General features: G+C 38.1%; 1 protein-coding gene across 1 annotated transcript in view; it reads right to left on the bottom strand.

Annotated features, from left to right (window-relative positions):
* exoc4 (exocyst complex component 4) overlaps window positions 1-13,532 on the bottom strand; it is a 136,107-nt gene that overhangs the window by 73,780 nt on the left and 48,795 nt on the right. The window contains exon 11 of the mRNA XM_005451646.2: window positions 8,603-8,699. Within this exon, the coding sequence (XP_005451703.1) occupies window positions 8,603-8,699 (97 nt within the window). The remainder of the gene's footprint in view (window positions 1-8,602; window positions 8,700-13,532) is intronic.

Here is a 13,532-nt window from a genome sequence, read left to right as displayed (position 1 = left end):
GGCAGAGGTCCAAGACAAAAAGCACTGACCAAAAAGAACATAAAGGCTCGTCTCAGTTTTGCCAGACAACATCTTGATGATCCTCAAGACTCTTGGGAAAATACTTTCTGGGCTGACAAGACAACATTTCAGCTTTTTGGAAGGTTTGAGGCCCGTTACATCTGGCATAAAAGTAACAAAACATTTCAGAAAAGAAACATCATAACAACAGTAAAATATGGTTGTGGTAGTGTGATGGTCTGGGGCTGTTTTGCTGCCTCGGGACCTGGAAGACCTGCTGTGGTAAATGGAACCATGAATTCTGCTGTGTACCAAAACATCCTAAAGGAAAATGTCCGGCCATCTGTTTGTGACCTCAAGCTGAAACACACTTGGGTTCTGCAGCAGAACAATGATCCAAAACACCCGGGCAAGTCCACCTCTAAATAGTTTAAGAAAAACAAATGGAAGACTTTGGACTGGCCCAGACAAAGTCCCAACCTGAATCCAAATGAGACGCATTTAGAAAGTGCATTTGTGTTTTCTTGTGTTATCTTTGTGTAATATTTAAATTTCTTTGATGACCTGAAATATTTAAGTGTGACAAACATACAAAAATAGGAAATCAGAAATGGGGCAAACCCTTTTTCACACCACTGACTGTATTTGTTTATGTTTTGAAGACAAGGTATGTGGCTTATTCTTTTCCGCTGTGATGATGACGACACATGAACAAGTGCTTTTGTTTTATACACTCAGATGCATTGTGATCCACTTGGTAAGATATTAACATAGACCTTTTGCAGGAAAACAACCAGATGACCAACCTAGCCTTTCAGAGATAACAATGAATATTTTCTTAGATTGGGCACCTCTGAAAGCAACATGGATAACAGTGGTCTGTGCTTTTGTGACATCCAGATATCAGTTTACATGACTTCATAAGGCTGACAGAGTGAAAAAGGTGTATTTTGACAACATGCACACACACAGACACACACCCCACAAACCATACTAAGACAGAGTTACCACAAGTTTGGTAAACATCGGCTGCGTTGGCTTTTAATGAATTCAAGCATCAAGCAAATGTAACCAAATCTCCTTCTTAAACACTGTTTCAATTTTGAGATATGCTCTCATAATACCCTGCCTGTCAATAGCCTTGTTTCGTGCCATCTTCTCTTTTGATTTTCTCCCCATGTATCGCATATTGCCGAAGCATGACTAGTGGGTACGTGCACATACACAGCTTGAATTCAAAGCAAGCTAACATGGCACCCAGCATACATGCAGTCTGAGAGCCTTTTCAATTACTCTGCATCTCATTTATTCTTCTTCTGTCCTAAATCGTTTTATTCTCACCACTGTTTCTTTTCATTTTTCTCTTTTTGCCTCACATCTGCTTGTTTCTCTCTGTTGCTAGTTTCTTTCCTCTGCTTTCTTTATCTCCATCTGTCTCTGACCTTTCCAGTATAAAATCCTCACTCCCCCTGATTCCCAGCTATGCTCTCAGTTTTTAATGGGTGTGGGTTAGAAAGCGAGAGGGAGCTATTTACTGAAGAAAATCCTCCTGAACGAGTGAGAAAAGATTAGAAAAGAGAGCAAGAGCTGGTAAAGCAGAGCAGCATGCGTATGTGTGAGTTAGACTTAAGACAAGACATTCATGCTGCATTTTAATAGCCTATGTACAGACACCCCTTTGAGGTTGACTACAGACAGCATTGTTGAAGGAAAATGTATTCTTCACCAGTAATTATGAAGCCACTGTTCGACTAAACGAAGGTTAGGGTCAAACTGCAAATTATTTTTGCCATTTTCAGGTCTGCTGCAGTGGGAATTGGCATGTTTGAAATAGGTCACGCAAGGGCAGCAACAAACAATCGCAAAATTATCTCAACAATGACTTTTTCATCAAACAACTCTCGCTGCTCAAATATGTTTTTATAAAGCTGTTCAATGCACTGTGTTTCATTGTCTTTAGTGTGAATGCTCTCTTTTATGGTTCCCATTAAAATGCCTAGTCGATCAACATCATTAAAAACTGTCTAGGTTATAAATGCCACAGCAATAGTTGTGAGTTTGAAGAGTGCCTACTGTAGCACTATACTGACAGGCTAAGCGATAATCAAGCTTGAAATAGAGATGACTAAACAGTCATAATAACCTTCTACTTTTGTGGCTTCACCAATGATATCATCTTGAAGCCTTGGTATTTAATTTGGCTTATGAGCGTTTAGTCTTCTTTAAACACTAAAGGATGATAAACTGTCCACTGGGCCATGCTGTAGAGGACTAATTGTCCAATAAACAAAATAAAAATACAAACAAATTATAAAATTATGATGATGTTTTAAGACTGGTGTGTGCTACTCATGCTTTCTTGTTAGAACCTGAAAAATATATCAGTTGATATTAGCCATTTGGCAGTATTATTGGCCAATATGTGAAAATATAAAAAGTAAAGATAAAATGGGAGAAATTCCCTTCAACCATCTTATGAGCGCTGACCTCCAGAGGGGACTCTGCAACTTCCCTGACACAAGCAGACCAACAAGTTGAACCAAGCATAGCCGAGGAGTGTGTAAACAATTAAGCCAAGTTTTCTTGTGAAAATGAAACATTACTTTAGAAAAAGACTTAATGAGGACTCATAAATAACCACATATAACAAATGTTATGGAAATACGTTTTGTTTATCTGTCTGAAATAAAACAATAAATCAGTCATCATATCAGATTTTTAAACCACTAGATATCGGTATCCTAAAAATCCAATATCTGTTGGGTTCTATTAGCGGTATTAATAATATTGGAATAATATTACATTTTTTTCATATAATAAAAAAAGGCACAGCAAAGTCTAATTTTGAGCTGCTTTCTTTCATATTGTCAGTAAGAATGCAGAAATCGAAATCTTAAAAAAAACCCTTTTCTTCAGCTTAATGTTTGAAAATCCAACAGTGCCTACCTCACCTAAGTCACTCGAGAAACCCCCAAAACTTCTTCAGACATACTCCATTTCACCTCTAAATCTTGCTCTTTCTATTTGTCTTGGTCCATGTGTGCTGCTCAGGAGGGTAGTTAATGAGAGACTGAAATTAGTGCAGAATCATGGTGTGTGTCGTTTTCACCACAGGCTACAGCGGTGGGAGGCAAGGCCCTTCTGTCCTTTTCCTGTCATCTTGCTCTCTATCCGCTCTACATTCCTTTCATCGCTTCTTCCATTGTCCTTCCCTTTCTGCTCCCCCCAAGCACTCTCTGTCAATCTCCAACCTTTTGACTCTTTTCTCTAGCTCGCACTTTCTCACCCAACTGAGGACACTTACAGTAGAACTCTGAACAGACATCAACAATTAAAAGTACTTTTAATGAGCTGATGTAGTGTGCTCACACAGTGAACTCTGTGTTCAACAGCAGTGGTCAGTCTTGTACGCCTACCAGTATGACATTATTAGACGAGCGGGGAGGATGATTTTAGGTTTCTTTGTGTTTTGGTTCTGGAACCACAAAATAGCAAATAGCACACCAAGTAAAGGCTTGTCCATGCAGTCAAACACAAAGAGGCTGTAAGTCAAATTCTTAATGAGACAAACCATTTTGGAAGATGACTTAATCGTTCAGCTGAAACCCCCAAAGGTAGTTCTATAGCCCCGGCTAAAAATCTATTTCGAGCTTGAACTAGTAATGACAAAGCAGCAAGATTTAATGAAAAACTCACTTATAAAGTAAATTAGCAATGCATACGTCCATTACATTAAGCCCTTCAGCAATCAAGCTGATGTTATTGTTTCTTCAGTTCTGTCTTCTTTTCATGCTTTTGGTTATCATCATGTAAATTATGAAAAAGTTTTCTACCACAAACATGAAGGAATTGTTAAACTGTCCAGAGGGCTTTGTGGAAATGTTTCTCGATTTAACTTTGATCAACTGATTTCAGAACCCATCAGCAATCGTCTGATCATTAAGCCACTAGGGACCCCAGCCACTTTTTCAGTGCTTCCAGTAGCCTGAAAGCTAGTCACTGTGTGAAAACATTTAAAAAGCTAATAAAAATTGTCATCTGACAATGTGTTTGGGCAAATGCTTTTCCTCTTTTGCTCTCCAAATGGACCATTTACCTTCATGTAACCATAGCCTGCTTAAGGCGATGGGTCAGTACTCCTTGGAAAACAAATGGATTACATGACAAATCATGAAAGTCTCTGCCTTTATCAGATTTTTCAGGCACAAGTTTTAACAGTTATTTCATAATAAAATGTGTAGAATATAGTATCAGATAGATGCTCCAGAAATAGCATGAATGCGTCTGCTTTGGCTCAAGTCAAATAGTCACCTCTCAGTGAAAACTTGTTTAAACAAGCTTGTACATATTGAACACATTACAGGTAGTCATGCAGACTGAAACATGGCACACCATGTCGAGGCTTGTCCAAGCGTGGTCATCATGTGCATGTTTAACAGGGAGAGATTAAGGGGTTGCTGAGGCTTTTCAAAATGCCAGCCTAGTCCGGACCAAGGGGTGTAAATACCACCCAAATGTCAGCAAGAGACCCCAGAAGTCAAACTAAATTGGCTGCTACATGTACAAACACTCCCTTATGCCCCATATTTGTGTGTGCATCTTTAATGACTTGCACTCTCCGCTCTGACATCGGGGTACATTGCCAGAGTTCCAAGGGCAGAACCAATCTTATTCATTCACTGACTATAAGCCCTTGTCCTGTTGAACTGTACAACAGACAGACAGAGGAATATTCAAAAGAGGACTGATGTTTTGACAAACTTAAGGTCAAACAGACCTCTTTAGCAAAAAATGCATTCAAATACTAAAACACACAAAAATGTGCATACTCTGTTTTGTCAGTCTTTTGCCTTGTCAAAACAAAAATATTTTATTCAAAAAAAATCTACACTTACTGGTCACTTTGTTTGGTATACCTTGTTAGTATTGAGTTGGACCCCCTTATTACAGTCAGACCTGCATTCTTTGTGCCATAGATTCAACAAAGAACTGCAAATATTTATTTTGGTTCATATAGACAGGACAGCAACACACAGCTGTTAACATTTCACCACATCTCAAAGGTTCTTTAGACTAAGATATGCTGATTGTGGAGGCCCTCTAAGTATAGTCAACTCATTGTCATGTTCAAGAAACCAGTTAGGGATGAGTTGAGTTTTGTGATGTGGCGAGTTATCCTGCTGGAAGCAGCTATCAGAAGATGGCTACACCGTAGAGGACAATATTCAGGTAGACTGGTGCGCTTAAACGATGCTGAGTTGGTATCAGAGTGAGCCAAAAAAAAAAAAAAACCCATATCCCCCACATCATTACACCATCAGGAGCCTGAACTGTTGATACAAACAAGGTGGATCCATGCTTTCAAGTCATTTCCACCAAATTCTCTCTCTACCATCATAAGTGGCAGCAGAAATGGTTCCAGTCTTTTATGGTCCAATTTTGGCGAGCCCACGTGAACTGTAATCTCAGTTTCCTGTTCTCAGCTGACAGCACCTTGTGTGGTCTTCTTCCTGCTGTAACATACGTCCCTTCAAGCTTCTGCGCATACCTAGGTTGTAGTAAGTGGTTATTTGAGTTGCTGTTACCTTCCTATCAGCTTCAAGCAGTGTAGCCATTGTCCTCTCACCTCTGGCATCAACAAGGCATTTTTCCCAAAGAACAGAATATTTTCACTCTTTTATTTTTGACCCTAAAGATGGCTATGTGGGAAAATCACAGCAGGTCAACAGTATAAAAAAATACCCAGACCAGCTAGCCTAGCGCCAACAACGACACCATATTTAAGTACAATCAAACTTACTACCCATTCTGATGCTCAGTTTGAACTTCAATGGGTCATCTTGAACATGCCTACATATGCAAATACATTGTGTTGCTGCCATATATTTGGCTTTTTAGATATTTGTTTTAATGAGCATTTGAACAGGTGTGCCCAAAAAGAGTTCAGCAAGTATACCTACTTGCTGGTAGCAACAAATTGAGTAAATGCAAAGCACTCAGACAGACCAAAGCATAAAACTATATCTATGCATGAGGTACTACCGAGCTGAGATTTTATCTATCCATCTATGGAAACATTAATTGAATCTTTGTCACAATAAGAGAAGAAGAACCTCACATTCTGTATATTTATATTAAAATGCTTTAGAAAGGCATACTGTACACTTTGGGGCAATATTATTTTAGACAAAGTGCAAACATTAGCACTAGGTAAATTAGAAAAGTCCACACAAGTTCCCTTCTGTTTAAATTCTAACCTTTCTTTGGCATGAGCCAGAATTAAGTTGTGGTAGCTATGGGACTCTTAGACCTTCCAAAATTTAGATATGCAATCTTGCTTAGTTTTGCTCAGGCTGTTACTAGATATTGAGACTAAGACTAACTCTGCAAAATGCAACACTAAGTGGAATCCGGTCATGAACTGCACTTGACATACATCTATCACAGGCAAAGCTCTCACTTGGCTTTTAAAACAACTTGATAGGATGGGAATGGTGCTGATACTCCATTTTCACAGAGAACTTCCCATTAAATCCCTAAATGGGATTATGGACATAGTATAGACTTTCTCACCAACCACATGCACCTGGATGAGAAGTCAACCCAGACAAACTTGCCTTAAACAGGCCATGTCAACTCTGAGTTTACTAATCTTAATTTCTAATTACAAAACTCATTTTATGAAAACTTTCAAAGTTTAAAATTTGCAAATTTGATGGTTCTTGGAAACTAAGATTTAAGATTTGAAAAACAAACACACAGAAGCATTATAAAGTAGAGTGCTTAACTTGATTTAAGGGGTGAAAACAAAATATATCCCAACACAGAAAAACCATTTGCAATCAAACATTAAGACCCTGATGTCTCATCTCCCACGCACTGCCACTGATTTCCTGTGCTCCAAACCCCCAACTGCTTTTACCATTAAAGCTGCCACGAGTTGCATGGCTGGCTGCAGGAGGTGTAGTGATCCATCAGCGGAGTGCCAGAGCTTTGCCATTAGAAAACCATCTGCAAGCAAAAGCGCTCCATTGGCACTAGGAGTCTAGAGAGGCCAGGTTGAGGGGAGGGTGGGAGAGAAGAGAGAGCCCTGTGTTCAAGGCAGTTTGGTTTGATTGATATGAACCATTACAGACAACATGGGAGAGGTAGGCAGAGAGCTAGTCACCGTTTTATTTTTGGTCATTTGTTCAGACAAAAGCTTGGCCAGGCCTAAAGTGAACAGGGACTGAAAGTCGGTGTGGGTGTGTGTATGTGTCAGACAAAGATAAGTGTGGAAGTAAGGGACAGAGAGAGAAATTTTCAAGGCCAAAACAACAGTAAAGGGACAAAAACATACAGGAAACAACCTGGAAAGAAAAGCATTAAGGCATACATACAAACACGCACGCACTGCCACATCTTTTTGCTCTCTCGAGTGAAAGGAGCTACTTTCAATAGCATCAGTCAGTCAAGCGAGAAGTATGATAACAATGAATGAAGTGCAATCTAGCTTGACTACCTTAATGGGCTCATGTAATGTGACTGAAACTGTTAATAAGTCCCACATTATGTGTTTATAGTATACACATAATTTGGCTTCCAGCATATTTGACTAAAATATCAACATAAACATCTTGGGTTTTTTTTAAAATAGTTTCAGAAAAAAAAAGTTTGCTTTTTTTGTATCCACTTCTTAACATGTGTCAGAAATGTGTGACGCTTTAGAAATGTACACGAAACTTACCGAAATGTAAGAACAGGAAACATCTCTGTTTAATGGATCCTAGAAGGTTATGTGTCACTGCATGAAGGCCAATTCAATTAAACCGTTTCACTATTAGATTTACTCTACTCCAATGGGACCACAGCACAGTATAGGAAACTACCAGACATATGAAACATTACCAAAAACACAGCCCCTCAGAATAGTCAAATTTAATGACAAATAAAAGCCAGGGTGGCAGACAATCCCAATTCCTGGATGGTATCAACAAACTGAAGGTACAAAATATTACATCATTTTTGATTTACGATATCCCACTAAACATTAACAAGGTTGAAATCAATAGATAGTCACTAAGAGGCTGTATAATATAATTAGTTTTACATTTTACTGGTATTGAGTCATATCCAAGGGTTCATATGTCTTGAGTAGCCAGGCTATCAGTTTCTGACAGACCAGTATGACACAAGAGGGCTTTTAAACACATACATGTTGTAAAGTTAATGGAATCTTGCCCAAAATATTCCAGTAAAGACAGCAGGTTTGGTGTTGGTTAACTTTATTTTATTCTGATCCAATTAAGTTATATAGTGCTGGAAGTCACAATTTTAGTGTATGAGGATGTCTGCCACAAGCAGCGCTGTGTTGCTTTTAGCCATACTAGGAATGTACTTTAATATTACTAATAATAATTTTGCCATGCCATAAGCAAATTAGTGCCACTCCAGTACAGACACTGTAGCATCAGTATACCAATGTATCAGTAGTTACCCATACAGTAACCCAGTGTGTGTCCCATCAAAACCTATTTACTCTTTAAAGTCTCACAGCATATATATATATATATATATATATCCTAGTATATAGTATATAATAGTATATAATAACCTGCTTTACCTGAGAAGAGGCTGGAAGATTACAGTGATGTTCCTCGCACCTGGCTTACACACAAACTTCATTTCTCCTCCTTCAATCAGGTTGTCATCAGCGCCACCTACAACACAAGAAACACAGCCTGTTATAGAAATAACAAAAAGGCATATGTGCTTAGTGGTGTTGTTGTGGGGGTCTTTACACTGCACAGTATGTAAAATGGATATTTGCCAGTTTAATATATAAGAGATCTAGAGAATTCAAGGAGCCCTGAAAATGTTATTATGCACATTCTTGTTGTTCAACAAGACACCAAGGATCCTATTTTTGTATCAAGGCAACTCACAAAATGCATTCCAACAACTTGATTTTTTTGATCCTGGAGTTCAATTAGCATTACCCAGCACTATAGAGGCGAGAGCTTCAAGATTAGAAAGGAGGTATTATTTTGTAGTAAACTTTGTCTTATACTTTGCTCCAAGAATAGATTGTAGAAAAGATTTTTGAATATACTGTAAGTGTGAATCCTCTGAAATGTGACATTCTGCATTAAAAAAAGACTGTCACTATGGACATTTGATATGTGCATCTTTATTAAGTCATGTGCAAAAGACACCAGACTGCTACAAAAAGATCACACTTGATTAACTGCACATCAGATTCCTCTGGTATGTTTGTCCGTACGTTTCTGTTTTTCTGATATTCTCTGTATCTTTGTCTCCAACGTTCATGTTTTACCCTTGAAAGGTTTTATGGTGTAAATGCTGTTGGCATTTTCCAGTTTGATGTGATCACTTTTATCACAAGGTAAAAATTGAGAAAATAACTAACTAACTATCTTTGACTGACACAATCTTATAAAGAAAATTATATATTTATTATATTCCTATAAATATTTAAGTTGAACTTAAATGTGGTGGAACTCGATGGTGTTTTGTGCTGAGGTTGAGCTCCTCTGCACCATACATTAACAGTTACTTGCAGAAAAGTCTTTTTTTTTTTAACCTGTTGAGTTGTCGTGATGCATCACCAAGAATGGCACACATCACCACACCTTCTATTTTATATTGCAATATTTATATTGTGTTGTATTGTGTTGTGTTGTATTGTATTGTATTGCTGCACCTACAAAAGTGCCTGGAGATGACCACAGAGGCACTTATTACTGGGATAGTCTGTTTGCAGTTAGAATAGTGCCCAAATTCTACCAACAAACTCAGGAATTCCTGCTCTAAAACTAACACTAAACTAACTCTGTTATTTCAATGAAATTAGTACGTTGTTCTATCTTTTTCAATGCGTTTTTTTTTTAAATTTAGAAATGCTTAATCACCCATTTTTTACCTCCACTAAGGTGGTCATGTTTTTGGTTGCATTTGTGTGCATGTGTCATAAACATGAGGACAAAAAGTTTTAAATGAATTCTAGTAAAGCTTTGTCGGGGTGTATAGTTCAGTCAAGTTGACAACACATTAAAATTTGGCTTACATCCACAAAGGTCTTCAATGTCAACCTAATGACATCTTGGTCAAAAAAATTAGAAAAAGCCTTATAACTTATATTCTTACAAGTGTGGTGTGTATTGTCCACATAAAGAATTACTTAAAATATATTGTCACTTTTGACCTCTGACTTCTACTTCAAAGTCAATAGATTGATCTGAAAGTCACAGTGATAATAATCCTATATAGAGCCATTTAAAACGGTTTCTTACTGCTAATTTATTTGTATTGACAGCATATAGGCATACAGGAGATGATATATGGGGATTCTAAATTTTATGTTATTTAGGACCTCTGACCCCTTCTCCAAGGTTAAATAAGGTCAAACATTCAGAAAATGTCCTATATCTTTAAATCTGGGTTACAATTGTATTGCCTTTATTTGTATTAGCAATATTTAGGACATGGCACTGGTATATGGCTAATCTAAATATCTCATCAGCATGCAAATATCGCATCACATTTGATCATTGATCTCACTTTTATATTTCACATCAGCCTTTCTTAACAGGTGACCCAAAAAAATAAGTCACACCTGTAAAGAAAATACTATCAAGAGAAAACAAATGGGCTGCCTAGTTTGAAATATATAATATAATATTATACAATAAGCTCAAGTTATTCATGTTCAGTTATTTACAAATACCTATTATCCATTACCTACTCCTACATAATGTTTTTGTAATGAAAGTAAACATATGTTACCTTTATTTGATTTTTACTGCACTCCAAACGTCTTAAAGTACATTTAAAAAGAACAAATAAAATAAAATAAACATATATATAAGGAAAATACTATTTCCTTATAAGTAATTAATGCCTAAAGAGTAAGCTGCCTTCGTGGAGGTGTGCACTCTCAAAGTGCTTCTTGTTCTTTCTGTAAACGGATTTACACACAGTTATATAATAGCAGAAAATTAGTGGTCAAGAAATACAAATGAGCAACTAGTGGCAACAAGATGAGAATTAACAGTCAGCAGTACAAACGAGGACAGATGTTTAAACACTCAACTCTCAAATGGAAGCAAAGGAATCTTCACAAACCAATTTCCCTTTACTCTCATTTGAAGCGTAAATGTAATCAACATAAGTAAAGCACTAATTTTACGATTTAGTTGCATTATTTCAAAGTCTCCTCCACTAACCCCGTGTTGGTATAATGATCTCTGTTAGCCACATGTTAGCAACATGTGAGTATGTGTACAAACAGAGAAAATGTTTAAAATCTATGTTAACCAAAAACTGTACCACTGACTTCAAGGAGGGAACTGGAAGTTCAAAAATGCGAGCTAACATGCTAATTTCCCCGTGTGAGGACTCATTCATGCGGCACTCCATACACGCATCAATATATCAACATGACAAGACAAATATAAATGCATCCCACATGCTCACACCCCTTCATGCCCTATGTCACTGCGTGGGTGAGCCCCACAGCTAACAGGGTTAATCAGAAAATCATTGCCATGTAAAATCTTGGTGGAGGGGACAGGGGACTCCAGCAGATGGGGGGGGAAAGGGGAGATCACAGGGGAGAAGCAGAACTGAAGCTCATTACCTCCACTCATCCTGAAGTAATCAATATAATTGATAGATGAAATTGCAACTAGTTGTCAATATGGCAAACTGCAGTGCAAATGGATTGTATGTGCGCGTGTGTTTGTACAAATGTTTGCATAGGCTGATATGCTGCTTGCATTTAAATTGTGATTGGATATTACAGAGATTTTTTAAATCCAGTATATAGGGAAAATACATATAGGCATAAGAATAAATAATTTTTTTCTGTGCTTCTGCGCCGTGGCTGCTGCCTGGCCCCTGTTTATGTAGCCCCTCTGATGGTCCTCTTTGGGCTCTCGCGCTCTGAGGCCCTCTGGATGTCTGGGGCCTGGATCTCCTCCATGCCTGCTTCATAGCAGACCCTCTAGCAGATCTTTACATGAAGAAACCTTTTGAATACAAGCGCGCTCACACATACAGGTGTGCACACAGGTGTACACACGGGTGCTCACAGACACAAACTATATCTTTCTTGGATGCTACCTCAAAGCACATCGTGCAGTGTCGGTCTTCCATGCCACACAATAACATTCAATATTTAATATTTACTGTTAGTTACAGTTATCTAGGTTATTGCTGTGGTGTCGTGTTTATTGTGTTGCTCTCTTTTTGCTTGTTTTCTTTTTTTTTTGTTCTCTCTCAACAGGTGATCCAGTGGATTTTTTATTTTTTTATTTATTTTTTTTGTCTCTTCTCTCAGTGTCCCCCTTCCCCTATGTTTTTCTTTCCCTCCCTTTCTTTCTCCCTGTCCTATTCCCCAGTCATGTCTGTCCAGTCTGTAATAACTTAAAATAAAATAAATAAATAAATAAATAAATAATAATAACAAAGGTCAATGAAACGGACCAATGCGGTAAGGCCGTGATGACCCATCTGGACATCTTTCGTGGCCTTCAGACAATAATTCTGATGGCTAAAGAACCAAACGGGACAGGCAAAAAAAAAAAAAGAATAAATAACTTTTTTTATAATCAAACCATGAAGGTGTGATGCATTAATAACTCGTGTGGGTAAACTAATACTTGGGAAACACTTACAGCACCTGTCATATTCTGGTCAGATGAAATTAGGTGTGATTTGGTGTCAAGTGCACAGAGTAAGAAAAGTTAGAACACTGATCCAAGCTACTTTGATAGGACTTTGAATTAGCTGTGTGTGTGTGTGTGTGTGTGCATGTGTGTGTCCTGAAATGATTTCAGTTCAGCACAAAGCTTCACTTTGCTGTTTTCTTCTGTTTCATTTCCATGTCGAATATGGCCTCACAAAGCTTGTGCGCTATAACACAAAGACACCTTCACATAGTGTTAAAGCCTGTTCCGCATTACCTGTGCAGCCTGCCTAGCCTTGCATTCAAATGCATATCAACCCATTGTTAACCGTATGGGGCTCTATTATACATTTCTAATAGAACAAGTTTCATTTGAAAAGTATGGGAGACAACACTCTCCGCAGTTTCATTAAAATGACAAGAGAAGCTTTCATTCCATCCAAAAGTTTTAACTCAAGGGTTTCTGATCCTGATCTGTTGCCATGAAATTCGCCTGCACGGTAAGCCCACATTCGTGTTGCTAAGTGGAGACAAAGATGAGGTCCAATTCACTCAAACTCTGTCTGTCTCCATCTCTCTATCCATTCATCCATCCTTTGGTGCCAATTCAATTAAGACTCAATTACAGGCTCCTAAACAAAGCTGCCGCCAACGCACTCTCTTGCTCATCCTCCTTGCTCCATCATATTCTCTATCTTTCTTTCTCTCCTCTCTCTCACTCACTGATCACCAATGTGGAAAAAGCTGGCTAAACTTTTGTTTCTTCGTCATCAACTTGCAAACAGTTAAGTTCCCATGAATAACATCGACATGTTGCAGACTCGTGTCTAACTGGCAGCTACAC

Source organism: Oreochromis niloticus, linkage group LG17 (assembly GCF_001858045.2).
Source record: "Oreochromis niloticus isolate F11D_XX linkage group LG17, O_niloticus_UMD_NMBU, whole genome shotgun sequence".
NCBI classification, from domain to species: domain Eukaryota; kingdom Metazoa; phylum Chordata; class Actinopteri; order Cichliformes; family Cichlidae; genus Oreochromis; species Oreochromis niloticus.
Note: the sequence above shows the minus strand (reverse complement) of the source record. Positions and strands in the feature narration are given on the sequence as shown.